This window comes from Galleria mellonella, unplaced genomic scaffold (genome assembly GCF_026898425.1).
Source record: "Galleria mellonella isolate WM207_F2 unplaced genomic scaffold, CSIRO_AGI_GalMel_v1 utg65, whole genome shotgun sequence".
Classification (NCBI taxonomy): domain Eukaryota; kingdom Metazoa; phylum Arthropoda; class Insecta; order Lepidoptera; family Pyralidae; genus Galleria; species Galleria mellonella.
The window spans coordinates 1,210,562-1,238,254 of NW_026442138.1; the positions used below are offsets into that span (position 1 = coordinate 1,210,562).

Below are 27,693 nucleotides of genomic sequence, written 5' to 3' on the forward strand. Positions count from 1 at the left end.
TTTGATCACCAGTTAATAGTTGAGTTAGACGGAGCAAACGACCAATAAATACTTGTTCTTTTTAATGTAATTTGGAATCTTTTATTCATAAACAAACTGACAGCCTGACCTGATGGAAAATGATAACTGTCGCCTACAGGTATGAATAGCAGCATGGGCATCACAGATATACAGCCACGTCCATGGTACCCCTTATACAATATAATTCCTGAGGACTATAGTGTTATGCTTCCATACCCTATAATTATATATGTCATATCTCACCCTTTAAACTGAGGGGGGAAAAGGGATTGTTAGTAATAGGAATTAGAAACCTTATTGCTAACAATAAACACTATCAGATCGACCTCCTCGCGGTTCCCCCTAGTAACTATCGTAATTGATTTCTTGTGGAATTTGTCATGACGGGCTAACTGATCTTCCTCATCCTCACCTATCATCCCTCCCTGGTTCCCCGCCAGTGTATCCCGATAGGGCAGGCGGGGTTACCTTTCCATAATCATCCATTAAAAAATCAAAACCCTTTAATTGGAAACACAGCCTTGCAAGCACAACTACTTCACGACAGAAATATGAGTGGGACATAAGTAGTTTATACTAAATTTAGACGTCTCTTACACAAAGTGTCCCTCTAGCAAATTACAGTAAGCGAGGGTACCTGCATAGACAACGGTATGCCGGACATCTCGCTGTTGATGTAGAGGGCGGCGTGCAGCTGCAGGTAGTCCCAGTCCTCCTGCACCAGCTCGCTCTTGCCACCGCTCGCCATGTGCCGTGATATCACGTCGTTGATTAGCAGGATCTCTGACTGCTTCATGGTGAGGTCGTCTTCGTTTCTACATAGATAGAAAGATATTTTTTATCATTTTCTCCAAAAGATTACGAGGGGAGGTCAAGGTTAGTTCGCGGAATAGAGGGGTTGGTGGGGGTTGGTTTACTCGTCCAGGTAAACATGGCCCTGGGAATTCGCGCGCGTATCCCCGCGCGCTTCCCATTGAAGAGTAGGGCGCTTAACATCAGGTGCCTGCTCCATATTTTGAGTCGGAGCCCGCAAGCCGGTGCGGGCCAACGCCGTTGGGGCTCGGTGGACTTCGAAAGGAACCCGGGTCCGCAACACTTTGGCGCGTCGAGGGATGCCGTGGTGGTTTTAGCCGGTAGGAGTACGGCAGTACCCATACGCCTCCCCCGGGGCATATGGGTCTGCATGATGCATTTCCCCACGATAAAAAAAAATTCGTCCAGGTAGTCTCTTGTTAAGCAGCTCATTAAGATATATTCCAAGTTTGAACCAAATTGAGTCATTAACTTTTGAGTTATCGACCAAGTGAATCGGGAAGAAGTCAGCGAGTATGGAGAAAATTTAACACCGCGCCGTTATTAAGTTCCTCACCAAGCAAGGAAAATCCGCTCAGACGATTTTTCAAGAGCTGTTAGGAGTCTATCATATCAATGCACCATTCCACCCTTGCCTGCTTCTGAACATCGGTGAGGTTGTGCGGCACCCAGCGTGAAATTATCCTCCGCACCCGTAGATGCACGTGTAGAATCTCGTGAAAGCTTCCTGATCCAATCTGCAGTATATGCTGAATCTCTTGGTATGTAACTCGTCTATTGTTTTGGATCAAATTTTTCACTGTTAGCACGTTTTCTTCCGTAACAGCCGTCAAAGGGCGACCACTTCTTTCTTCATCCCCAAAGTTAGTCGACCGCGCTTAAATTCATTATACCAACGATACACGGTTGCCTTAGAAGGGCCTTCGTCCATGAATGCCATTTGAAGTCTACCGTACGATTCGTCCCGTTACAGGCGACACTTTAAATCGTAAAAATCATAGCGCAAAAACGTTCTCGACGCAAATCCATTTTTCAATGAGACACGGTAATTTTAATTAGCTCGCAAAAAATGTGGAGGGAAGTTTTGAATTTAGAACGTACCTGTTTTTACTTATAAGTAATCATATTTTTAAATAAATTATAACTGGCCAGTCTCACATACATAAAAACTTTTTCTCGCAATACTTTCTGAGTGACTTGGTATGACGGTCATAAACATGAGTAAATTAATTCACTTTAGATTTTTGTGATACAATTAATTAATATTTAAAAAATGTTTATAAATAAAATATGTAAATAAAATACATACGTGCCAGCTTTCATTTCTGACGCTACACTGGGTCTGATACAAAGTGGTGGAACTGGCAGCCGGGTGAGGATCAAGTCTTCGGGCCGCGTGAGGCTTACGTTCATGCCCAGCAGTGGGATATCCTCGTCTGGTATCCGACGAAATAAATTCAGTACCTGCAAATTATAATACTGGTAAAACTTAATGTAACTTTTAATATTTTAATAAAGTTAAAAGAATATGATCACTTATTTATTTATTAAATTTATCAACTTATTTCTATTATATTTATAAGCTTGATATATCCTCAATTCACTCCCTTAGCAATCACAATATATGAAATATAATAACATTTAATTATTGGACACTCTCTAAATAATTTATTTCCATTCTGTGAAACTCGACAAGTTTACAAGTCAATATATCCAAGTCTGGATACTGGTTCACGACACCAATTTATTTATATTATGTTTCATACAACATTAATATTTGTACTTATGATGAAATATTGTTTGTATTGATCAGGGCAGAATGTTTCCCCATACATAATGAGTATTTATTCAAAAAAAAAAATTAAATGTAACTAACAGTTGTCTAGTAATATCCACAATACACAAATCTATATCTATGTGATCACGCTGAAAACCCCTATAGTTAAATCCTGGTGAATTGGGGGAAAGAGATTGTTAGTGATGTAGTTTAACAGTCCCATTGCTAGCAATAAACTCTATTAGGTTGATCGTCGATCTTCACTAAGTCCCCCCTGAAAACTATTGTAGTTAATTCTTGTGAAATTAGTTACAATGGGCTAACTGAGCTGCTTTCATCCTCACCTATCATCTCTCACTGGTGTCTTGGTAACATATGCTATTTGCGCAATCGGGGTTACCATTCCATTCTCACCCTTTAAATAACAAAGAGATTCCTGATGAACTAGACATGTCAACTAACCTATCTTATCATGCATCACTGATATTTATTTATTTAAACTTCAATGTACAATTATATAAGTAAGAGTACATATGGCGGACTTAACACCTAATGGTTTTCCCTACCAGTCAACCATGAGGCAAGCAGAAAATTTGAAAATTAGGCAGTGCATTTACTATATATTATTATTACACTGATATCCCACCAACACTTCTTATGAAAAAAGTTTATATTGTGATGTTTGTAACACATTGGATGATGTTCATCATATGATATCCGAATATACGAAATACAAAACACAAAGGGAAGTATTGATACAGAAATATAGTCTCAATAGACGGGAGATTGGTTTATTTTCAAATATACTCGCAGAACCACATTCCGGAATGGCAAAGTCTTTAATTACTATATTTTTGTATCAATAATTCCCTTTATCAAAATAGACTACTAAGATAATATGTATTATTTATTTATGTATTAATATTTTAATGGCAATGCATGGGGAGTATCATGGACGTAACAGTATACTCTGTTATGTCCATGGTACTGTTTAATGTTTAGCACTTTCCATCAGGTGGGCTGTTACCTTGTTTGCTATTCTAAGTTGTATAAAAAAAAACTGTTAAAAAAAATATACATACCGTCAATGGATTCAACTCTATAATAAGACCACTGTTTATCATGGCAGCTAGTTCCTTATTAGACTCCTTAGCATCATTGAAATCTTTCAACACTCTCTTCACAATAGGATCAGACGATTTTTTATTTCTATACTTGTCATGGATAATCTTGAGGATTCCAGCAGGGCTCTTCTTGACCATACCGTTTAGAGCATCACACGAGGGACACTTGGTGCACGTTTTGGCCTTCTTGAGCACAGCGGCTCGAAGACTCTTTTTATGTAGATATGTCAGTTCAGGGTGCATGAATTTTCGGCGATAGGATTTTTTCAGGCTCTCCTGCAGCATTACTTTACCACATTCCTGTTAAAGAAGAGGAATTGTAAAACTTTGAATTGTATTATTGAAATAGAGGATGTAACATAGGGTAAAACAATTATTTCTTGTACTCATATAGAATTTTGATAGTGGTTTATAGCAATCAATCTTCTTTGTCCACTTGAGTTTCTATCACCAAGCATTTGCGTTCCATGACTGTGTTTTGGTGTTATAGGCAAAATATTGCAGTAAAGTTATAGGGCATGGAAGAATAATACCTAATTCCTCAAAAATGTATATATCCGAAAGGTAGCACAATATATTATGTGAGAGTCTATGGTACTGTCGTTTATAAGTGACAGTTACCATGTCCCATCAGGTGGTCTCTCAGCCAATTTGCTATACTAAATTGTATATAAAAAAGACAATATTTATAAAGTAATCATCATCATTTCAGCCATTAACTGTCCACTGCTGAACATAGGCCTCCCTCTATTGGGGAGTTTTGCCAGTAGTTACCATGCTTAGCAGGCAAGTTGGCAACCACAGTCAGGCCCTGGAGATATTTTAAAAAAGACGCTGCTGCCCCTCCCTCAACCATAAAGTTCCCTTAAGTTATTTCAAACTACACCTGTGAGAATGGAAAGGATGGCCTATTCTATGCTGGGATCACATGGCAAAAACTAATCACCATATTAATTATTAACTTATCACTGTTAAAAATAGGCTCCTTAAACTAATATAAAGTGTTTAAATGTTGTTTTAAAAAAATACATTTAGTCAATATTGTACTCATACATACATACATACATATTATTATCTGTCACGCCTGTCTCCCATTAGGGTAGGCAGAAACAATGGAACGCCAAATACTTCAATTCAAACAAATATTGAATATTTATTATTTTATTTATTCAATATTGTACTCACTTTACAAATAGTCTGCAGTATGGTGATGATAGAGCGGAAGTAACCAACATGAAACACTGGCAGAGCCAGTTCTATGTAACCATAGTGTCCAACACATTCCGCCAAGCCCAGGCCACAAGTCTCACAGTTGGCATCCTTCTGATTTGTGCCCTGTATTCAAATACAAAAAAAAATATTATTAACACCCTATTATATTATTGAAGAATAAAACTTGATGATATGAGTATTGTTTATACTTAAAATGAGGTTCCCACCACCTATATTAATGTAATTTAAGATATAACAAAACATTTCATTTCATCTATCTCATAGGTTTAACATTACTATTATATATTACTACTATATATTAGCTAGGTAATGCCACATCAAGAAGTATGTATGTACACTTACCTGATATAAAATCAATTTAGATATATCCAAGTACCCTCAAGAAGACTATATGGCAACATTCATGAATGAATATTTTTATTTAAACAAAAATGCAGCTATACAATTAAGTGAACAGTGGTAACTACACTAGGCTCTATACTAGTGGTTACTTAATACATATTTATTGTACAATTTTATCAATTTATTTATCAATTTTTGTACAATTTTATTATTTATTTAATATACATATAAAATTCAAAAAGGAATTAAGTATTTCTGTCAGTTGTCCAGTGCCCATTATTATACCTATGTAGTATGCACTCACAAAATAATGTGCTACCACTCAGACAGTGCAGTTTTTGTTTGTCATCATAACTTACAGAAACTAAACTTAACTTGTTTTTTTCAGTTTGGGTTTTCTATAAATTTTAATTGTTTTATTGTGGAATATAAATAAATGCATCAGATAACTATATGCACCTACAAATTCACAAACCCATAGGTCAAGTTCTGCTTATGTCTATTTATTTATTTACTTGATTATTATTTATTTATTTATTTATTTAACACTTTATTGCACAAACATAACATGATTTGTTAAACAATGTTCAATATGTATAATGTAGTACAAAAATTTATGTGATATTTATTTATTTACCTACCACACCTGGCGTCACTTATTGTTATAATAACTATTCTATCTCTCAACTGGAGCAAATAATACAAACAGATACAAACCATGCGTCGATCCAAAACACCATATGCGGCAGGCACCCTCTGGCCATCTTGTGCATATAGATTCTTCGTGATAACCTGAATGTGAGCAGCATTCTGTATAGCTGATGCACTGTCCACATTAAATGTTACATGGGAACTGAAACAGTGAAATTAATCAAAAAATATATTTCTATAAAAACATTTTTATAATATTTTAATAAATAAATATTTTTATGGGGCTTGGAATGGCCAATAATCTAGTATATCATCTGATTGAAAATGATAATTGTTACTATAGCCATCAACAGCACCTTGGACATTACAGACTAAACTGTAAAGGGCATGAAACCCCAAAGCCGATGCCATTCCTATGAATTAAGATACACAGCTTGTGATTTCACTGCCATATAACTTCAAAACAATACACAGCATACGAGAAGACGACTTTTGATAAAAGTTCTCATTTATTAAATTATACTAATATATTTAATAGTAAAAATATTATGCAATATTTGGTCAATGGCTACCGGCTTCAATAAGACTAAACTTTTTATTACAAAAATCTTAAAATTAAATCATTTTATAAAGGAGGAATCAACCATATGAATGTAAACATAACCTTTCTTACATTTTTCTCCCCACGTAAGTTTCACGATATTGTTCCTTAGGCATTTTTTACAAATAAATTATATCACATTTCACATACTATATAAATATAATTATGTGTTCATTAATAATAAATATGAGTTTTTATTCTGGCATGAATAACAAAAGGAAAGAATTAAACAATACGGGAAAAATAGCATTAAAGGATAAGCAATTTCTTTGTGACATTTAAATGACAGTAATAACAAATCTGTATAGCTGTCAAATTGTCGTTTTGACGTTCCGGATTAACAATCTGAGGGCCTACCATAAAATGTTTTCCGAAACTCCGAACTCTAAAACCAATTCCATCTTATCTAATCATCACCTTATTAGTAGTTACATCGCTAAACACATGCAATTCCATATTTAAATAAAATTACCTAGTTATGAGACTAAATTACAGGAAACTCATTTCTATCTTAGAAAGTGTTCAATATTGCGATATTATCTTCATTAATACTTAATCTTTGTGACACTGTTCATATTTTAATAAACACGATGATTCAGTTATATAAAAATAAGTTTATTAAAAAAGTCATTAAGTGCAATATAATAAATAGATTTAAAATTAGAGACTCTAATCATTCCATAGGTTTTAATAATGTTATTTAGATTTAAATTACAGTAAGATGGACGCGTTCAAAGTATGTATAGTAAGTAGATTTTTTTTCTATCCAATTAAAGAAAAAAAAATATGAAATCAAAAATTTATGATCGCACTTTTAAGCGGCTATACCACTTTATGCATTCTTAAACTACTAAAAAAAGGTAGTATCATTGGTAGATATAGAAATAGATCTAAAAGAATCCAAAAACACTATCTTTAAGTTATATTTAATCAATAGTAGCAAGAAAGCATGTTAATACTTTCACCTAAAAATAATCGACAATGGCATAAAATAAAATAAAAGAAATATTTATTAGATGTATAATGTACTAAGAAGGACTTCAATCTTTATCGTGCATTTAAAGAAATATATTCTATCAGATTATACTATTATATAGTTGTAATATAGTTGGCCATGTGGTTTCGGCATAGAATAGGCATCCTCTTCCATTCCCGTGGGTGTCGTAAGAGCCGACTAAGGGAGGATGAAGGATGGGTAGAACTGAAACTGAAGCCTAACTGCAGTTGCCAATCCGTCTGACAATTTTTATTAATTTTTTATACAATTTAGAATGGCAAACAAGCTCGGCCCACCTGATGAAAAGTGGTAACATGACATGACATGAGTAATACCATGGACATAACAGAGTATACTGTTTCGTCCATGATACCCCCTATGTGTTGCCATTCCTGAGGACTCAGGTATTATTCCTCCGTACCCAGTAAATTAACACCATATCCTACCCTTCAAACTAAAACACAGCCATGCAAACACAATTGCTTTACGGTTCAAACACGATGGAACAGAGGTACCCAAGCAATCAACTTTTGCACAAAGTCTCCCTTTGGCAAGCGTAGCAACTACTGGCAAAACCCCCTAAAGAGGCTTATGATCAGTAGTGGACAATTAAAGGCTGATATGATGATGATGATAGTTGAAATAGTCGAAAACATGATGATTGATGATTTTTATACATACATACATATCTGTGAAGCCTATGATGATAATGATAATGACTTTTCTTATTTAAATATAACTATAACATAATTATAATATTACTATGGCCTTATGGGAAGATTTATGTTCAGCAGTGGACATTTAACAGCTGATATGATGATTATGATGACAATATAATTATATTACGGTATTTAATATTATAGTGTACACTACAATTTATACATACACATATACTCACTTAAACACACTACATAGAATATGTTTAACTTCTTGATTTGTATGTAAATTATAATTATTAATATTAATAAGTGAACTTATTATAGTTATTAAATTTGAAATTGTTTTGCAAAAAAAGACAACTAAATGAAAAATAATCTTTTTTTTTTAATTCAATGTAATATGTTTTAATTCAATGTAAAATTTAAATTTACTTTATTTCAACATAAAACAAATTTATCACACCAAAAAAAAATTCTACTATTTAGTAGTTAAATAGTTCTGTTGACCACACAGTTCATATGTTTCTGGTGGAAAAAGAAGCGCACAGCGCGCCGTTTTTTGGCTTGTCAACCGAAACCACGCAACAATTTTCTCTTGTTATAATCGTGATAAATGTAACGAATTTCCTGATGTGTTATTTAAAAGAGCAAAGTGTCCTACATGCGGTGCTAAACAAAGTGTAATACAATTACCTTGTTATCGTATATTGGACTTAAAACAGTTTTCCCACCGTTGTGACCCGCGAACTCTAACATGCCTCTATTGAAAAGGAAAGCCTTTGAGAAATCGACAGCGTCGGAGTACCTTCGGGACGATGACGAAGTTTTCCACTGTGAGATCACGGATGAGATATTCAAAGACTATGAGTGAGTATTGTGAAATTGTAAAAATTCGCGCATTTTCCGCGGTTTTGCCTATAAAAGTGTGTTTTATCAATGAGATTAACCGTTGCTTTTACATCGGGGCGCTAGTTCGCATAGTTAGACTAGCGTGACATGATGTTTTACAATTTGGACGATGCGCGTCGCGTTTTTTATGTTTTTTACTTTTGTTTATGTCAATATTTGTTTATAGGGAGTACTGTGAGAGGATTATACTGGTCAATTCGATGGTGTGGACATGTGAGATGACAGGAAAGAATAACTTGACATATGCAGAGGCACTGGAGAGTGAGAAAGCAGCCCGAAGGTCTCTCAAAGACTTTCCCATGGAGCTGCGTATACCGATATTGTTTCTGGCAGCAAGGACTAAGAGAAGTTCCTTTGCTGACATGTCTGAGGATGTGTTCAATTTTGTAAGAGAGAGATACTTTGTAGGTGAGACAGTGGAGGCATGCCTGGAAGGTGACATCTGGAGGGAAGCACATGTGTTATCTGTGACTGCACAGAAGCAACATCCTGACAGGTTGGTGCAGCAATTATTCATGTAATTACACAAGTGATAATTATTTTCCAATTATATGTTATTGGGTATATTTATAGAGATTGCAAATGCTAAAATGATTTATTGATATTATTTATTTTATGTAAACTTTTTTTATATTTTTAAGTAAGTGCACAAGTACAACTTCTGTATGTCGTGCTATATAATATAAATACAATCAAAAAAACTCTGTAGAAGTAAACAATTGCTTTATCTAAAATTAATCATTATAAAGAGGCAAGATTTAATTTTTTTGTAAATTTGTTTGTTTGCTTGTCATAATAAATTCCAAATTCCACTGAACGCTAACTGTTAGTTGTTACATTAGTTGCTTATTTATTTAAACTTCATTGATTAATGAAAAGTGTTTTAAAATATGAACTTACTGCTATTGGTATTTATTATTACCCATCCTTTTTAGAAATATATAAAGTGAAGTGTAAAATGGACATTAGAACAGTTTAAAAAAATATATAACATGAGTATTAATTAAACTAATTATGTATTTAATATAATTGCACATTATACATTATTATACATTATAAAATACATAATACACCTATAGACATATCAATTTATTATACATACATACATATCTGTCATACTTATCTCCCATTAGGGTAAACAGAAACAATTGGACACTTAATGCTTCTATAAATTTATTTTTTAAATATAATTGTATTGATTTGTTATTAGAAAAAGCTAGTACATGCCCTTGGCTAATCTAGGCAGTGAGATAAGTAATTTATTAAAATTCCTAAGTGTCAATTCAACATGATCGCTCCAAAAGAGTTACAGTTTTTTTTTTAATGGATGATAATGGAATGGTAGCCCCACCCGCACTATCGATATACACTGGCAGGGCACCAGTGAAGGATGATAGGTGAGGATAAAGTAGGTCAGTTATCCCATCGTGACGAATTCAACAAGAATTGTTCAGGATGGTTTTCAGGGGGAACCACGTAGATGTCGATCTAATAAGGCATATTGCTAGCAATGGGGCTGTCAAACTTCATTGCTAACAATACCTTTCCCCCCATTACAGTTTTATTATCTAATGGGATGATTAAGTGAGACTTTGTACAAAAATCGATTGCTTGGGTACCTCTGTCCCATTCGTGTTTCAACCGTGAAGCAGTTGTGTTTGTATGGCTATGTTTCGGTTTGAAGGGTATTTACAGGGTACAGAGGAATAACACTTGAGTCTTCAGGAATGGCAACACATGGTGGGTATCATGGGTGAAACAGTATACTCTGTTATGTCCTTGGTACTGGTCATTTCTATAGGCGATAGTTACTACGTTCCATCAGGTGGACCATCAGCTTGTTTGCCATTCTAAGTTGTATAAAAAAAAAAAGATTATGGGACATCTCACTCTGTACTCTTGTCTATACAAATATTTATCTATCTTATGATAGTCCATGAGGAGGCTTAAGTATGGTAGTGGACATTTAGTGCTGTAATGATGAACTATTGTCATAATAATAATAAACTCTTTATTGCGCACAGTAGAGATGTATACAAGGAGTATGTATACAGAATGTGCTTATACAAAAGGCGGCCTTATCGCTAAAAGCAATCTTTTACAGACAACCTGGTCATACCTGGTTATTTGCAGAGTAGACATGTAGAACTGTACTTAAATACTAACTTTTTGCCTACTTCACTTTGTATGTATGGATTTTAGTCCGACCTTCCCTAAGAGATGTGTCTTGTGTTCAAAGTGTTTATAGTTATACAGATCTATAGAAGTTTTATTTATTTATTTAAATAACTTTATTGACTTTGGTGCGATATTAAAATATGGTACATAAGGCTGACTTATTGTAAGTAGCATTTTCTACCAGTCGATCATTATTAATGTTTTAGAATCATTATTTATTTATTTAATGCTTTATTGCACTATTTATTAAAATTATAGATACAGTAAACTTTCATGTAACTTTATTTTTAATCATTATCCTTTTTAGGAAAATGTTCAAGCATTTTTGTTGTTTTTGAATTTTTGATCAACAAATTTGCTGTCTTAATTATTCTATGAAATGGGTAGAAATTTATATTTATGTGTGTGCATGGCTAACGGCCTGTATTTTAATCTGTGTGTGATGAAACACCAAAAAAACTATTCCAGCAAAACAACACTACCATCCTCATCCTACTGTTACGAAGTGGAGCAGTTTGATGAGAGTGAACCATCAGCGACCGGCCAGATCGGCACAGCGCCTCATGACCGCGTGCGCAGGCGCAAAGGCGTCTACACAAGGGATAAGAACAGGCTGTTCTTGAAGCAATTTGTTGAATTATCATCCCCGGGTGTCATTTCAATAAAGGTAATGTAAATATGTACTAAAATTATAAAGTGGAAAGATTAAGATTTTTATGTATGAGTGTGTTTGTTTTAATGGATAAATTAAAAAACTACTCAACTGATTTCATAAATTCTTTCATCTATAGAAAGTTACTTTATCAGCAGGTAACACAGGTTAAGTATAATTAATTAAAAAAAAAAACATTAAGATCTCTATGAAAATTACAATAATATAACTCAAGACACCAATATTTGCCTATTAAATCTAATATCATTATCATCATCGTATCAGCCTTTAACTATCTGCTGCAGAACAGAGGCCTCCTCCTGTTGGAGTGTTTTACCAGTAGTGGTCATGCTTGGCAAACAGGTTGGCAATCACAGGTAGGCTTTAAAGGTGAATGCTGATCCCATGACAATTAAATTTCCTTGCTTGCCTTTTACGACGCCCACAGAAAAGGAAGGGATGGTCTATTTTATGCCAAGACCACTCAGCGATAAAAAGTATGCATAAAAATCTGTAATATATTTTTCTCAAACATGCTTGGAAATGTAAGCATTATTTTGACAATCTTCTTCGAGATAAATCAAAATTGCCGTACTGGCCAGATACATGCGGGCAGCGGCCGGCAAAAGTTGTATGAAAATCCATATTTGTCGTGTTTTGCGGCCAGATAAATGACAGTGTAATCTGTCCTGTAATTTAAAAATGGAATGACCTTTTACTTCAAAACATGGCTACCTAGGAGGTAACTAATAAAAGGTTTTATTTAAATTTCGAACTGGCTTGCAAATAGAAAGGTGTTTATCGAAAAAAAAACAAAGGAATATTATGGCGCTTGAAAAATTATTATTATTCGTTAGTAGTCATTGAACTTAAAAAGTAAAATTGTGTTTTTGATTTCCGCGATTGTTTGAGAAAAGTACTATACAAACCTTGGACACAACTAGGCATTAATGGACTCACGTATGTGTGCCTCGGCTACGCCTCGTCCCACATTTGCACGTTCGTCCATCAAAGCCTCAGTTGCTGGCCGCTGCAGTAATATACTATTTTTTGTATAGTTACAGTCCGTCAATAAAAAGTTTGCATGCTAATATTGGCAAAACATGTTCGAACTATAACGTCATTAAAATACTCAGTATGTAGCTACTGCACACACATGTTCATTCAAATAAATTTATTTTTATTTGTGTATAATATTACAGTCACTCACACAAAATCACTGGTAAATGTAACATGTCTATAATTATAATATTATTGTTATAGAAAGCGGCACTGGATAAATACAACATCAGCAAAGTTAGTTTCGATCAGATATTCACTGGTGGACCACCAGAGTTCCCTTCTTCCAAAAAGTTGATGAAGAACAGCTTGTCACCTGCAGCGTCCAAGAACCAAACGAAGCCAAATTCAGCTAACAAATTGAACAAATCCGGCAAGAAAACTAGTCCAGATAAAAAGGGCAGACAGGAGTCCATGGATAAATTTGTTAAAAAGACAGAAAAACCTGAAGGTAACATAACTATTTAATATACAAAGAAATCTTGAAAATTTAATTTTATTATTCATCTTTCTCTTTTTGGATCAAAAGGGATTAATGATTTCCAAGAGACTACAGCATGGGGTTCTTCAAAAAAGGAATAAACAGGTTTCTTTAGGGTCCATAACGCGCGTGTTATCGTCTCTGGTATTGCAGACGTTCATAGGCTATGGTAATGGCTTACCATGGGCCATATGATTGGTTGACACCTCAGTGGTATAATTTTTTTTTATAAATATTGCACAAAATTTAATAGAGCTTACTTCTATTTAATAAAGATTTCTGTTGTATATAATATGTAATAAACGTACTATAAATATATCTAGGTTAAATAAATTTAATTGTAGATTATTCATAAAAATATCGGAATTCTCATAAAGCCCTCTCTTTCTTTTGTGCTTCAGATAAGCATATCTTGAATTCGCATATGGAGTCAGCTAAGCCGTTACACATTGACCCATCAGGATCTTTTATGCTTCTATTTGTGATTTGCTGTGCAGCTGCACATCAAGTGTTCCATGGATTCCGATTTCTCACCTGCTCAGTCTGCACAGTGTGTCCAAAGACAAACCCATCTTGTATAGTATAAGCATTATTAGCATATGTCCAGTTAGGGCACCCATAATGAGTCTTGTCTGTTGTCTGCCACTACTGTAGATGAGTCTATCCCATCTCTCAGCATTGTCGTTTAAGAACTTTCTAGTATGTTTAGGACCCTTCAAAGTCCTCTATTCCTTTTGCTGTTTTTTCTCACGTATTCCTCAAGGGCAGAGTTAACAACACTTGATGCAAGTACAACATATGGTTCAGGACCTATCATTTTTCATTTTTGATCCCCTTCTCGACATTTCATCGGCCCTTCATTACCTTTAATCCCAATATGTCTAGGGACCCATACCGAACTAACCTGTTATGTCTACCCAAATTATTTAGGTTTTGAATAGTATATAATTTTTTTTTTGTGCTAAATTTTAAATTGTAAGTGTAATAGATAAAATAGCTTAGTATAAGGTTTTACTTTTTATAAATAAGGGGTTGAATGTGAATATTAAAAAGACTCCATTTTCCGCGCTTAGCCTCTCATTTGGGCCGTTGTGCGTATGAGTCGTGGCTAGTACAACCAATCTAGCTCCGCCCAGAAGCGCAGAAGCTTCCTGGGTTCTTCACAGGTCTCACGGAGCGACCTCACCGTTCCGAGGATTTCTAAACGTTGATGGACCACAGCCTCACATTCCAGGATTACATGAGCAGCCGTTTCTTCGGCGTCGAAACAACCTCGACATAGAGGGCTGTCTGTGGCTCCTATTGTGTATAGATGTTTGTTTAATGGACAATGGCCCGTTATTGTCCCTATCATTATTTTGAGGTTTTTTCTATCTAGATGTAATAAACGTTTTGATAGTCGTTGATTCAACGTAGGTACATGAATAAGGGGTTTAACTTATATTAATTGCCTTAACAGTAAAACAAAAACCGCCAATTGACCCGGCGGCCAAGAAGAGCGCCCAAGAGTTAGCAGAAAAGATGCGTCGGGCGGAGGACCAGATGCGACAACGTAAGGAGGAGGAAAAAGCAAAGAAGAAAGAGAAAACTGCCCGTTTGCAGGCCTACCTCAAAGAATGGCAGAAGGTCAAAGATGATTTGGAATTAGAAGATCATAAGGTTAGAATAGATTATTATATAATAGTTATATAAAAATAACAGATCACAGAACCTCTTGACTTCTTTAGTACAGGTATAATTGTAATGCTAGGTGCATTGGAATTCGTCGCGTTGGATACTCGGTAGTCGTACAAACGGGAACCCGGGATTCAACAAGCGCCTCGAAGTACGTCGTGTGGTTTTTAGTGGGTACGAATCCCACACACCCCAGCTGCCCTCCCTCCGGCAGATGGGACGGTCTTGTTAAAGATTTTCCACACGTTAAACAAAAAAAAAGTGCATTGGAATTAAGATATAATAAATTCCACAAAATACATATATCACAATGCAAAAAGCTGTCATCCTAAATACATGTCGTATCCAGCGCAAATTGTTATAAGATCCTATCATTGATTAATAAAAACTTTTGGAATTACTTGGTCTAACAAACCCATAATAAACCCATAATTTGAAAACCGAAACAAATGTATTTGAGAATAAAGAATAAACACAGTATAATGTATAAATAAATGGCCGAGTGGTCCCGGCATAGATTAGGCCACCTCTTCCTTTCCCGTGGGTGTCGTAAGAACCGACTAAGGAGGGGCTAGGGATGGGCAGCAGCAGCGTCTCTCTTAAAACATCTGTAAAGCCTGACTGTAGTTGCCAATCCACCTGCGTAGCGTGGCAACTATTGGCAAAAATCCTCCAAGGGTAAGGCTTGTGTTCAGCAGTGGACAGTTAAAGGCTGATACGATAGTGATGATAGTGAATGTATTTTTTTATACATCTTAGAATGGCAAACAAGCTGACGGCCCACCTGATGGAAAGTGGTAACCGTCGCCTATAGACATGAGCAGTACCATAGACATAACAGAGTGTACTGTTTCGCCCATGATACCCCCAATGCGTTGCCATTCCTGAGGACTCGGATGTCATTCCTCTGTACCCTGTAAATTCACGCCATATCCCACTCTTCAAACCGAAACACGGCCATGCAAACAACTGCTTTACGGTTGAAACATGAATGAGATAGAGGTGCGCAAGCTAACGACTTTTATACAAAGTCTCCCTCTGGTATAAATATATGTATATAATAAATATGCAATAATACATATTAGTTCTCCCCCTTCTATTGAAAAATGCGTGACATGTATTTAAACAATCATATTGCTGAAAATTATAAATAAATTGATGAGGTAACAACCCAATATGGAAAATGTTTGGACTTTATAATTGTAATATAATGCAGACTAAATACAGTTTTACATTTGCATACCTCTGCGGGGTGCTGCATGTTATGTGCCTGTATATGTAACTTCGTATTGTACCATGTAACAAGGGAATAAATATGATTTGATTTGAATAAAGCAAAATTAACTTTACTTATACTTGTACCAACATGTATAAAACATGATGGATGGTAGCCTTTGGCACTTGGTCCTCTCTGCCTATCCCACAGAAATATGGCGTGGAGAGAGATAATAGAATAAAATATTATTTTTGCTTATGTGCACATTTTTATTGGTCTTGGGATTTTTTATATTAATTGTGCTTACAAAAAATATATCAATTACTTATCTAGTATTCACAGTACAAGCTTTGCTTAGTTTGAAGCTAGGTGGCGCTTTCTTATATGTCCAGTGATATCATTATTTACTTTACAGATTATACCAAAAGGCACACCAGTTGAAATCGAGGGTATACCTCAGAAGCACTTTGGTGATTTCCTCTCGGTCCTGGAATTTGTTTCCATATATGCCGACGTCCTGAAAGTTAAAGACGTGTTCCACAATGAGCTGGATCTGGAGACGTTTCGGAAGGCTTTGACAATTGAGGAGCATGCTAACTTGTTCAGTGATTTAGTACAGATGTTCCTCACGACAATTTTCTCTCTTCAAGAAGACGAGGCTGAAGAGTATAATGAGAATAAAGGCATTCAGGAGTCTACTGGTATGTTTTCATAAAACAAAAATTGTATATTAAATATATTGTTAATGATGTGCGTTTGCGTTTTGATTATGAATGGATGATGATGATGATGATGAATAAATACACCTAGTATTTGAAGCGGTTTAACTAGGGTAAATAAAAAATAATAATTTTGAAGCGTTGATATAATATAAATTTGATGTAATGCGCTGAAGGTTGTTTTGCGAGTAAGTTACAATTTTGAAACCTGAAAGGTCATGTAAATTTCTCCTGCGTTATGATTGGCGTTCTCGCGATGTCGTGATGAGCGACTCTTGTGACTGGTTGATGTTGTGTGTGATTATCTATTAATAACTTAGCAGTCATCCATTGGTTTTACCGCTGAAACCGCTTCATTATACGCAGGAGTGAATAATATTCATGGCATATTGTTAATGCTTTAACAATATATTAAATATGTTACTTCTTTTATGCATTTTGCTTTTCTTTTTGCGATACATGTTTCACTTCTAATCGAGGCGTCTTTAGGCAAATTATTAGAATGCTTCACGTAGCCTAGTGTTTAGGATTCTAAATAATTTTAATAAAATAACCAGTGATACCGACTTCCATAAGATAACACTTAGTTCAGTAAAATACCTTACATAGTAGACAGAGATAACGAATTGCCAGAAATCTCCAAACTTAACCTTGTACTTTTAGCTTATTATTTATTAGATTTCATATTTTAATATTTATTAAAAAAAAAATATTTATGTTTCCAGAAGTGAAAAAGGAGGACACAGAAATTGGCATGAACACGGCTGTGGAGCTGGCTACGAAGGCCAGCAAGTGGTCGCAGACTTACCTCGGCACGCCACTTAGCAAGCTGCCCCTGGACGCCACTACTGTCAGTGAAGTGTTAAGGTAAGCAAATGAACCTGATATGAACCAACATGAAGCTTATCCTGTATATAATATTACTCATTAATGATTCATTCGATTTTTAGCTTTAAAAGCTTCTAAAGAATTTCACTGGAGTTCTAATGATCGAATTTCAGTCTCTGAATTTGTATTTAGACAATTAAAAAAATATATTTTCGTTTGCTTCTTTTTCTGAGAGATAGGAAATGCTATTGTTACCATAACCCATGTAAACCATGCTGTTGGTACCACCATGTTTCTTCCTTCCACATGGTTCCGCCCCTGAAAACTGTTGTTTTAATAAATATAAAATATGTATGGGTATTACCAAAGGGAGACTTTATACAAGAGTCGATTGTTTGGGTACCTCTGTCCCATTCGTGTTTCTACTGTGAAGCAGTTGTGTTTGCATGGCTGTGTTTCGGTTTGAAGGGTGGGATATGGCGTGAATTTACTGGGTATGGAGGAATAACACCTGAGTTCTCAGGAAAGGCAACGCATGGGGGGTATCATGTGCGAAACAGTATACTCTGTTATGTCCATGGTACTGCTCATGTCTATAGGCGACGGTTATCACTTTCTATCAGGTGGGCCGTCAGATTGTTTGCCATTCAAAGTTGTATAAAAAAAAAAGGAGTATGTAGCAATATTTGTGAGTTTACGATAATAAATCCCCACCCCCCCCTCTCTCTATCTCTGGAAGGAAGGAATTTCAAATGTGTCACAGGAAACAGTAGCCAGTAGCTTAGAACTCTTTCTTATTGTTGCCTGGAGACTTTTGTACATCAGTGGACAATGACTGTAACAATAATGATAGCTTGATGTTTCACATGAAGTTAACCGCTAATTAATAGCTCACTGAGCAGTGGTTGAAGTGCATGGTGTGGTCCCTCGCAGGCTGCACCTGCTGTCGTCGGGCGCGGCGCCGGGCAGCCGCTGCGCCACGTGGCGCTACCACCAGCGCGGCGGCTACAGCAGCGCCGACGACGCCGGCCTGGCGCTGCGCCGCCGCCGCCCCGAGCTGCTGCGCCGCCTCGCCACCAGCCACGTCGCCGAGCTCCACCTCGGTACGTCGCACTGGCCATTAAAAACAAATACAACTTACATATTATACATTACCAGCTGACTCGACAAACGTTGTTCTGCCATATATTTTTTTTTTTCTGGATAAAAACACCCTAATCACCTAGCAGTATGAAATATACTTTACAAACCTATTCTCATATTTATGAAATATATATAAACAATTTCATAAAAAATCGGTTGAGATGTTTCGGAAGAGTTCGACCACAAACATTGTAACACGAGATTTTTAAATATAAGATTTTATATATATGTAAATTATGGATTTTACTTTTCAGATGACAAGTTGCAAATCCTCCAGTGCCTCATGCATCAGATCCTGAGCTACGCGACGGTTCGGGACATCATTGAAGAGAAACTAGAGGAGCTCAGGAACACTAAACAAGCGCTCAGGTTGTTGACGGTGAGCACAGCTGAACTATACATAATTATAAATAACGGCAATTATTAACTTGCTTTATTACTATACTTGAAAAAGACATTTCTTAATTCTGGGCCCAGACACTGTAATGTTCCAAAAAATTGGGAAAAATACTACAATTAGTAGAAAAGTATAATTAAATTTATTTATTGAGTTGTTTATGGGTACAATTGTTCTTTTTTTTTTTTTATTTATTTGTCATAATTATTACTGTAAGTTATAATCTATTAACAAGGATATAGCCATGCCAAGGACACCATAAAACTTTTAAACACATTTCTAAAACAACACTCCTACTTAAAAAAAACCTTTTGTCGCTTCTAGGCAAATGAGCGCAAACGAGAAGCACAACTGATAGCCGCCAGACAAGAGCTCAAAAAAGAAGCGGCCGCTAAAAAAGAGGAAGGGAAGTTAACTGGGGAAAAAGCTAAGGCCGTCGACGAAGAACTGCGACTGGCGACAGAGAAACTGAATAAGGAGAATGAAGTTAAAAAGCACGAGTACGAGAAGCGATCAAAGGAGCTGCAGGTGGCGCTGTTCGATTATACATCGTATATTGGTAAGTGCAAGACTGATTGTCATTTGATATAATTAAACACTAATATTATAAAGAGGAAAGATTTGTATTTTTGTGTGTATGTTTGTAATGAATAAACTCAAAAACTACTTTGTTGATTTCAAAATTTCTTTTCCATTACCATTAGAAAGCTACATTCACCCTGAGTAACATAGGCTATATTTATTGCTAGAAAAGATTAGGGATCCTTACTAAAACTTTAATAATGTAACTCAAGGTGTAAAAGAATGCTATAAAATAGGTATCGTCGCGTGCGCTGCGGAAACTATTGTTGATAAAACAAAAGTATGTTCTACAATATTGAAGAAAATATCAATAGCTACAAAAAACTTAACGATACTATTATCGTTATGTCACAATAACCAGTTTTTAAAATGTTGTAAAAATGTCCACCTGTTCGAAGCCTGGATGGGCCGCTAGTATAATATATGTGACAAACGTTTGCTGGGTGCGCAGGGTCGGACCGCGCGTTCCGCCGCTACTGGGTGAACCAGCGCGTGCCGGGGCTGTTCGTGGAGGCGGGCGACGAGCCGCGCGGCGGCTGCCGCGACAAGCCCGTGCCGCCCGCGCCGCCGCACCCCGGCGACACGCTCGCCTACGTCGCCGAGCTGTTCGAGAGCGAACGCGAGAGAGGTCAGTGCCCCGCACCCCGGCGACACGCTCGCCTACGTCGCCGAGCTGTTCGAGAGCGAACGCGAGAGAGGTCAGTGCCCCGCACCCCGGCGACACGCTCGCCTACGTCGCCGAGCTGTTCGAGAGCGAACGCGAGAGAGGTCAGTGCCCCGCACCCCGGCGACACGCTCGCCTACGTCGCCGAGCTGTTCGAGAGCGAACGCGAGAGAGGTCAGTGCCCCGCACCCCGGCGACACGCTCGCCTACGTCGCCGAGCTGTTCGAGAGCGAACGCGAGAGAGGTCAGTGCCCCGCACCCCGGCGACACGCTCGCCTACGTCGCCGAGCTGTTCGAGAGAGGTCAGTGCCCCGCACCCCGGCGACACGCTCGCCTACGTCGCCGAGCTGTTCGAGAGAGGTCAGTGCCCCGCACCCCGGCGACACGCTCGCCTACGTCGCCGAGCTGTTCGCGAGAGGTCAGTGCCCCGCACCCCGGCGACACGCTCGCCTACGTCGCCGAGCTGTTCGAGAGAGGTCGGTGCCCCCGATCTGTTGGAGTGTTAGTAATGAAGTCGACCTCCACGCGATTCCCCCTGGAAACCATCGTGATTAATTTTTGATGAAGTCATCACAATGGACTAACTGACCTGCTTCATCTTCACCTATCATCCCTCACTGGTGCCCCGCCAGTGTATCCCGATAGCGCAGGCGGAACTACCATTGCATTTTCGCCCATTAAAAACAAAACTGTTGGAGAGTGAGTACTAAAGTACTCAATGTCCCCGTCTTCAAGGTAGGTATTATTATCATTTCAAATGTAAACTATCTACTTCTGAACATAGACTTGTCTCATAATAAGGTTTTGCCATTAGCTGCTACACTTGGCAGGCGAGTTGGCAACCGCAGTTAGGCTTTGATGATATTTTAAGAGGGACACTGCAAGCTCAAAGTTAGTAGAGTATACAAAAACGAGTCGTCGAGGTGCATCTTCATATTTTCTACAGTACGTATAGTGGACGTAAGGCCTTATTGGCATTGTTAGCTTTTAAAGCAGTTGATTTTTTACCATCATTGTTGATGTATGCTATTAAATAACACTTGAATTGTATTATGAACAGCGGGCAGCGACAAAGAGAACGACTCGGGGCCGAACTCGCGCGGCGGCTCGCCCAAGAAGCCGCTGGCGAGCGTGAACGGGCTGCACAAGTTGAACGGCCTGGACAGCAACACGCAGCAGCTGCGCGAGCTGCTCGTCTGCACCGGCGACCTCTCCTCCTGCCTCGTGCACGGCACGGTTAGACACATTTTTATGTATATTTATTATTACATGCTTTTGACCTGGATGGAATTATGTATTTTTTTATGAGTGAAAATGGCATGGTAATCGCGCCTGCGCTATCGATATACACTGACGGAGAACCAGTGAGAAGTGATAGGTGAGAATGAAAAGACAGATCAGTTAGCCTGTCATGAAGAAATCAACAATAAATTAGTCACGATAGTTTTCAGGGGGAACCGAGTGGAGGTTGATCTAATAGGATACATTGATAGCAACAGGGACTCACCTCACCATTATCAACAATCTCTTCTTCACCCTATGTACCTATGTACCTGGCAAAATACTGGCCAGAGATGTCAGAGAATAATATAGTTGAATTTATTTGACTTATGGGCTCCAGGGAGGATGGCAAGGAAGTTTTGCTTACAGTATATATTGCTAGCAATGGGTTTATTATTAAACCCTTATGCTAGTAGTCGTATATTAATCTCAATTCCGTCGTATTTGTCCTATAAAGGCCGTAGCAAGGTCTAACTGACCTAATTTTATCCTCATTTCATTTACACTAGTGCTGTACTATTGTGTAGACAAGCTCACCATACTATCTCCATTCATTGAAAAATGAACAAGGGTTTTTCCAAGAGACTACAGCGTGGGGTTCAAAAAAAGGGTCAGTAACGCCCGCGTGACGCCCCCTGGTAATGCAGGCGTTCATAGGCTACGGTAACCGCTTACCATCAAGGGGGCCGTATGGCGGATCGGTATTAGAGTGTTGTTGAGTGTTGTCGTTGGCACAGGGCGAGCACCGGCCGCAGTGGTGGGTGTACCACTCGGCGGAGCAGGTGGAGGCGCTGGTGGCGGCGCTGAACCGGCGCGGGCTGCGCGAGGCCGAGCTGCGCCAGGCGCTGGAGCTGGACCGCCGCAGCATCCTGCACTGCGTCGCCAAGTGCCCGCTGCACCTGCTCAACCCCGCCGCCGCGCCCGTCAGTCGCTTAATATCCCACCACTGGACTCTGTCCTTACATTGAGATAGTTATTAGGGGACGTTCAAGTATTACCTTACGTAATGGGGGGGGGGGGGGGGGGGAGGAAGGCTCTAGTAAAATGTTACGATGCGTTACAAGTGCGAATAGATGAGGGATTCGAACAATGCGTTACGTAATTTTTTTTAAATTTAATTAAAAAACAAGGGAAATAAAATCTCCCAAGCTGGCAACACTTTTCGTTTATGTTTTACGGGGAGTCCCTCTACTGTATTGTACGTCATTTTTGTTGTTGACAGTATTCGTTAGTGTTGTGATTATGTTGTTATAAATATGATCACATAGATGTTAGATAACGTTTATGGAATGGGAGAGCGACACAGAAAACTGTTATGACGCGTTATATTGGAGAGGGTAAAAATCTTTATAAATTGCGTCACGTAATACTCGAACGTCCAATTAATGATTTAATCATAAGTACCACTGGTGCACACTTGAAAAGTGCATACTGTCAGATATATTTCTCAAATTGTTGTTTATATCTTGTAGTAGGCACCAGATGATATTGGAGTGTTCCTGCGTCATCTAACCCTAAATGCATACATTATTAGTATATATTCTAAATTTACAATAAGCAACAAACTATATAACATATGATGCGTATTTAAATTCGCTCGGCGTATGATCAATTTTACGCGATTTCCGCCTTTGGAAAAATATTGTAAACGTCGAATTGTATATTGTCTTATGTTACACAAGCATCACTTTTGGTGAATGTTTTTTGTTGAACATTTGCTTTATATTTATTATGGGTATTTGTGTGATCAAAGATACATTGACAGATATATTGTTTACTTCCATGTTACGTCATCATATATTACAGATCGTTTTTGATCACGTGGTACCAGATAAAAGATTTTTTTTTTCTTTTGGGAATTTTATGCATAATGAATAAAATATTTTGTCAGATTAATTAATGCCGCTTTTAAAGTACCTAGACTTTGCGGATGGCGGATTATATTGTCAAATAGTTTATTAATTACAATGGTTACATAAAGATTTATGGGGAAGTCACGTAGAAGTGGAACTCATAGGGAGGAGGCTAGTAATGTATAGACGAGTCCATTAGTGACAAATTGATCTGTACGCAGACGGTCGGCGCGGCGGCGGCGCCACGCCGAGGAGCGCGCGGCGCGGCGCGGTCGGCGCGCGCGGCGCTGCCCGAGGCGGCGTCGCTGGCCGACGCGCTGGAGCTGTCGCTGCGGGACCACATCCTCGAGCTCGAGGAGAAGATCTTCCACGGCTGCCTCGGCGTGCTCAAAGTCAAGGTTGGTCAGGGGACCGTACATTCCCGAATCATAAAGGTGACACGCTCAGACTGTAGAATAAGCTTCCTATTGAGGTTTTCCCTTTAAACTACAGTGTGGGTCTGTTCAAAAAAGTTGTATTAAGGTTTCTTCAAGGTCAACAACATGTGATATTCCTAGTGATGCGGGCGTTCATAGGCTGCAGTGACCGTTTACCATCAGGACTATAGCTTTATATCACAAAGTTGTCACTTTTATAATATTAAAAAAAAATATGTCACAATATAAAATAAAAAAAAAAAATAAACATTTTTACCACACCATCTAGTATTATCAAAAAAGAATTGTTGTAGTACGACACTAGATGGCGTTCGATATAAGAAGACAAAGTGCCGATTTTCATAAAAGGAACAAATCATTTACGACGTCCATTATTCCTAATTATATAACTGATTGCACGTGTAAACAGGACCGCGAGGCGTGGCGCGGCACGATCATGGTGCGCGGCTACGACAAGCAGGCCGAGTACCTGACGTGGGGCCCGCAGCGCCAGTATCGCGACGACTACCACCTGCCCAACGGCGTGCTGCGCCTGCCGCCAGGTAACACCATACACCACCACCACTACCTGACCACCACCACTACCTGACCACCACCACTACCTGAATAGCCATACTCGTGAACGAGTACTGTAACAGACTCAACAGTTTTAGAACCACCGATAGATGATAGGTGAGGATGAAGCAGGTCAGTTAGCCCATCGTGACGAATTCAACAAGAATTGTTCACGATAGTTTCCAGGGGGAACCACGTGGAGGTCGACCTGATAGGGCATATTACTAGCAATGGGGCTGTCGAACTCCATTGCTAACAACCCCTTTCCCCCCCCCCCCTCCTTTGGGTCACTATCTATACACAAATAACATTTGCGCCTAAATTTAATCTATATAGCTTTTTTTTTTTACAACACAAGGGGCAAACGAGCAAGCGGCTCACCTGATGGTAAGTGACTACCGCCGCCCATGATCACCCACAACACCAGGAATATACTCTTTTCTTAAAGGTTATGTTGTCATATCGGTTCTCTCTCTGATATAAACGAATTGAATGTAAATAACATTTTATATCAGCATCATTACTTGGTTGTTATTGAAAATAACGGTAGATGGCGTTGTAATTTAAAGCAAATTTGAGATGAAAAGAAAATCAATTTTTTTTTTATATAAAACAATATTAATAATAATGTCCCCACTGCGAGTTATTCAATTTGGCTAAATACCAATACATAATGATTTACATAAAATATTTTCCTATCGTTCCTTCAGATATAGATGAGACGGATGTGAAGATCCCAGTTAACAAGTACCGCGACCCTGGACACTACTTGGAGGCGCCGCGGGCCAACGGCGTACGACCTGACCGGGGCACTCCGGGGCTTGTTCGGACCCTCGCCTCCGCCCTGCTGCAGGTGGAGCAGGCCCTGCACCACAAGTACCTGAAGCGGCCGCTCGGTACGTACGTCACTTCCTTTCCATCCTGCTGCTAGTCCCTGAATTTCATCACATAAAGAGCATTTTTTTACACTGTAAAACAATAACCGTAATTATAATATTTATTTTTATCTATTCTCGTTAAATATCTATGAAAGAAATAAGATTATTACAAATATTTTAAGATTGCTTGGGTACCTCTGTCCCACTCGTGTTTCAACCGTGTAGCAGTTGTGTTTGCATGGCTGTGTTTCGGTTGGAATATTATTGATATAGCGTGAATTTACAGGGTACAGAGGAATGACATCTGTGTCCTCAGGAATAGCAATGCATGGGAGGTAGCATGAGCGAAACAGTATACTCTGTTATGTCCATGGTACTGCTCATGTCTATAGGCGACGGTTACCACTTTCCATCAGGTGGGCCGTCAGCTTGTTTGCCATTCTAAGTTGTATAAAAAAAAATGTTAATTAGGCAAGATTTTCATCTAATATCTATCTGTCCCTTGAAATTCCCATAGGGGATTGACGTTAAGCAGGCGGCCGGTCGTAAAACTATAAGCCAAATCTTTTTGTAATATGGATAAAAAATATATTACGCCGACCCCAAATAATAATCGGGATAAGGGTAGGAAAATAATTAGGATCTATCTATCCCTTGACTACAAGACATTTAATAGAAATAAATACAATTCTGGTAATACAGGTCTGGATGACAAAGAACGCAAAGACCGCGAGGCGAGAAACAAGCCGCTGGACCTTGAAGCGCTGGAACGCTGGGAGGTGTCGCTGATGGAGTGCCAGAGCTTCGCGCAGATCGTGCTGCACCTATTGACGCTCGACTCCAGCATCACCTGGTCGGCCAGCATACTGAACGCGAGCTGCAGACTGTGCAGGCGGAAAGCGGACCCCGACAATATGCTTCTCTGCGACGGATGCAATAAGGGACACCATTTGTACTGCCTCAAGCCGAAGCTTGCGGTAAGTCAACATACCTTTAACGCCCCATGCTTCTAGTCCCAAAAGAAGGGATTCCTCCACCATGCGTTTTTGTAGATATTTTCTTTGTACAGCCAAAGTATGGACCCGACGTATTTCCGAACAAAAATGGCATACCAGAAGGAAGCTTTGTACAAAAGTCGTTTTCTTCAGTACCTCTGTCCCATTCGTATTCCTACCGTGAAGCAGTTGTGTTTGTTAGGCTGTGTTTCGGTTTGAAGGGTGGAATATGGCAGTGAATTTACAGGGTACAGAGGAATAACACCTGAGTCCCTAGGAATGGCAACACAAGGAGGGTATCATACGTGAAACTGTATACTCTGTTATGTCCATGGTACTGCACGTGTTTGTAGACAACGGATGCCACTTTCCATCAGATGGACCGTCAGCTTGTTTGCAGTTGTAAGTTGCATAAAAAAATTGAAACTTACAAGAAAAAGTATACTCCTTAAAAGGCTGGCAACACTTGCAATTTCTCTAAAGTTGCGACTGCCTATAGGCGGCGGTAATCACTTTCCATCAGGTAAGCCAGATACTCGTTTGCCCGTTATGGTATATATATATATATATATATATATATATATATATATAATTTTAAATACACCATCGGGATCATCTTTGCATAATGGTGGAAATTTCCATCATAACATTGAATGCCCAAAAATTATATAAAAGAACAATTTCACTTTAAGTTGATCGTGTCTGGATACCTTTTTAATGTCCATTTCAAAAACAAAAACCATAGCTGTCAAATTTATTTTTTTAACCATTTTTCTTTTAATTTTGAACATGAATTATATCACCTTGATTTATTTCACCAAACAAAAAAATCATGCAAAGAAGGGTTAACGCGATGAAGTTGTTTTTGTACGTACTGTCTGTGCCTGTACTCAGTGTGGTGATCACGACGTGGTGCCACGTCGTGATTACGGCAATAAAGAAGCAAGTATGTAGGTACTGTTTACCTGTAAAGG

General features: G+C 38.2%; 2 protein-coding genes across 8 annotated transcripts in view; one reads left to right on the plus strand and one right to left on the minus strand.

Moving 5' to 3' along the window:
• LOC113510892 (DNA-directed RNA polymerase III subunit RPC1) overlaps window positions 1–6,828 on the minus strand; it is a 32,161-nt gene extending 25,333 nt beyond the window's left edge. For both annotated transcript variants that reach the window (XM_052900527.1, XM_052900526.1), the window contains exons 1-6: window positions 6,635–6,828; window positions 6,028–6,163; window positions 4,921–5,070; window positions 3,694–4,035; window positions 2,144–2,298; window positions 659–836 (exon numbers count right to left, since the gene is read on the minus strand). In XM_052900527.1, coding sequence (XP_052756487.1) covers window positions 659–836; window positions 2,144–2,298; window positions 3,694–4,035; window positions 4,921–5,070; window positions 6,028–6,163; window positions 6,635–6,678 — 1,005 coding nt within the window. In that variant the 5' untranslated portion in view covers window positions 6,679–6,828. The remainder of the gene's footprint in view (window positions 1–658; window positions 837–2,143; window positions 2,299–3,693; window positions 4,036–4,920; window positions 5,071–6,027; window positions 6,164–6,634) is intronic.
• A 1,902-nt stretch (window positions 6,829–8,730) lies between these two features.
• The window catches only part of LOC113514601 (bromodomain adjacent to zinc finger domain protein 1A), a 42,998-nt gene continuing 24,035 nt past the window's right edge, over window positions 8,731–27,693 (plus strand). For 5 of the 6 annotated variants that reach the window (XM_052900529.1, XM_052900530.1, XM_052900532.1 and 2 more), the window contains exons 1-17: window positions 8,731–9,085; window positions 9,294–9,623; window positions 11,774–11,972; window positions 13,221–13,467; window positions 14,957–15,156; window positions 16,803–17,088; window positions 17,832–17,973; window positions 18,868–19,037; window positions 19,332–19,456; window positions 19,799–20,033; window positions 20,508–20,684; window positions 21,781–21,956; window positions 22,739–22,924; window positions 24,076–24,252; window positions 24,701–24,833; window positions 25,557–25,742; window positions 26,427–26,701. In XM_052900529.1, the coding sequence (XP_052756489.1) occupies window positions 8,973–9,085; window positions 9,294–9,623; window positions 11,774–11,972; window positions 13,221–13,467; window positions 14,957–15,156; window positions 16,803–17,088; window positions 17,832–17,973; window positions 18,868–19,037; window positions 19,332–19,456; window positions 19,799–20,033; window positions 20,508–20,684; window positions 21,781–21,956; window positions 22,739–22,924; window positions 24,076–24,252; window positions 24,701–24,833; window positions 25,557–25,742; window positions 26,427–26,701 (3,357 nt within the window). In that variant the 5' untranslated portion in view covers window positions 8,731–8,972. The remainder of the gene's footprint in view (window positions 9,086–9,293; window positions 9,624–11,773; window positions 11,973–13,220; window positions 13,468–14,956; window positions 15,157–16,802; window positions 17,089–17,831; window positions 17,974–18,867; window positions 19,038–19,331; window positions 19,457–19,798; window positions 20,034–20,507; window positions 20,685–21,780; window positions 21,957–22,738; window positions 22,925–24,075; window positions 24,253–24,700; window positions 24,834–25,556; window positions 25,743–26,426; window positions 26,702–27,693) is intronic. The other variant, XM_052900534.1, reaches the window with a different exon arrangement.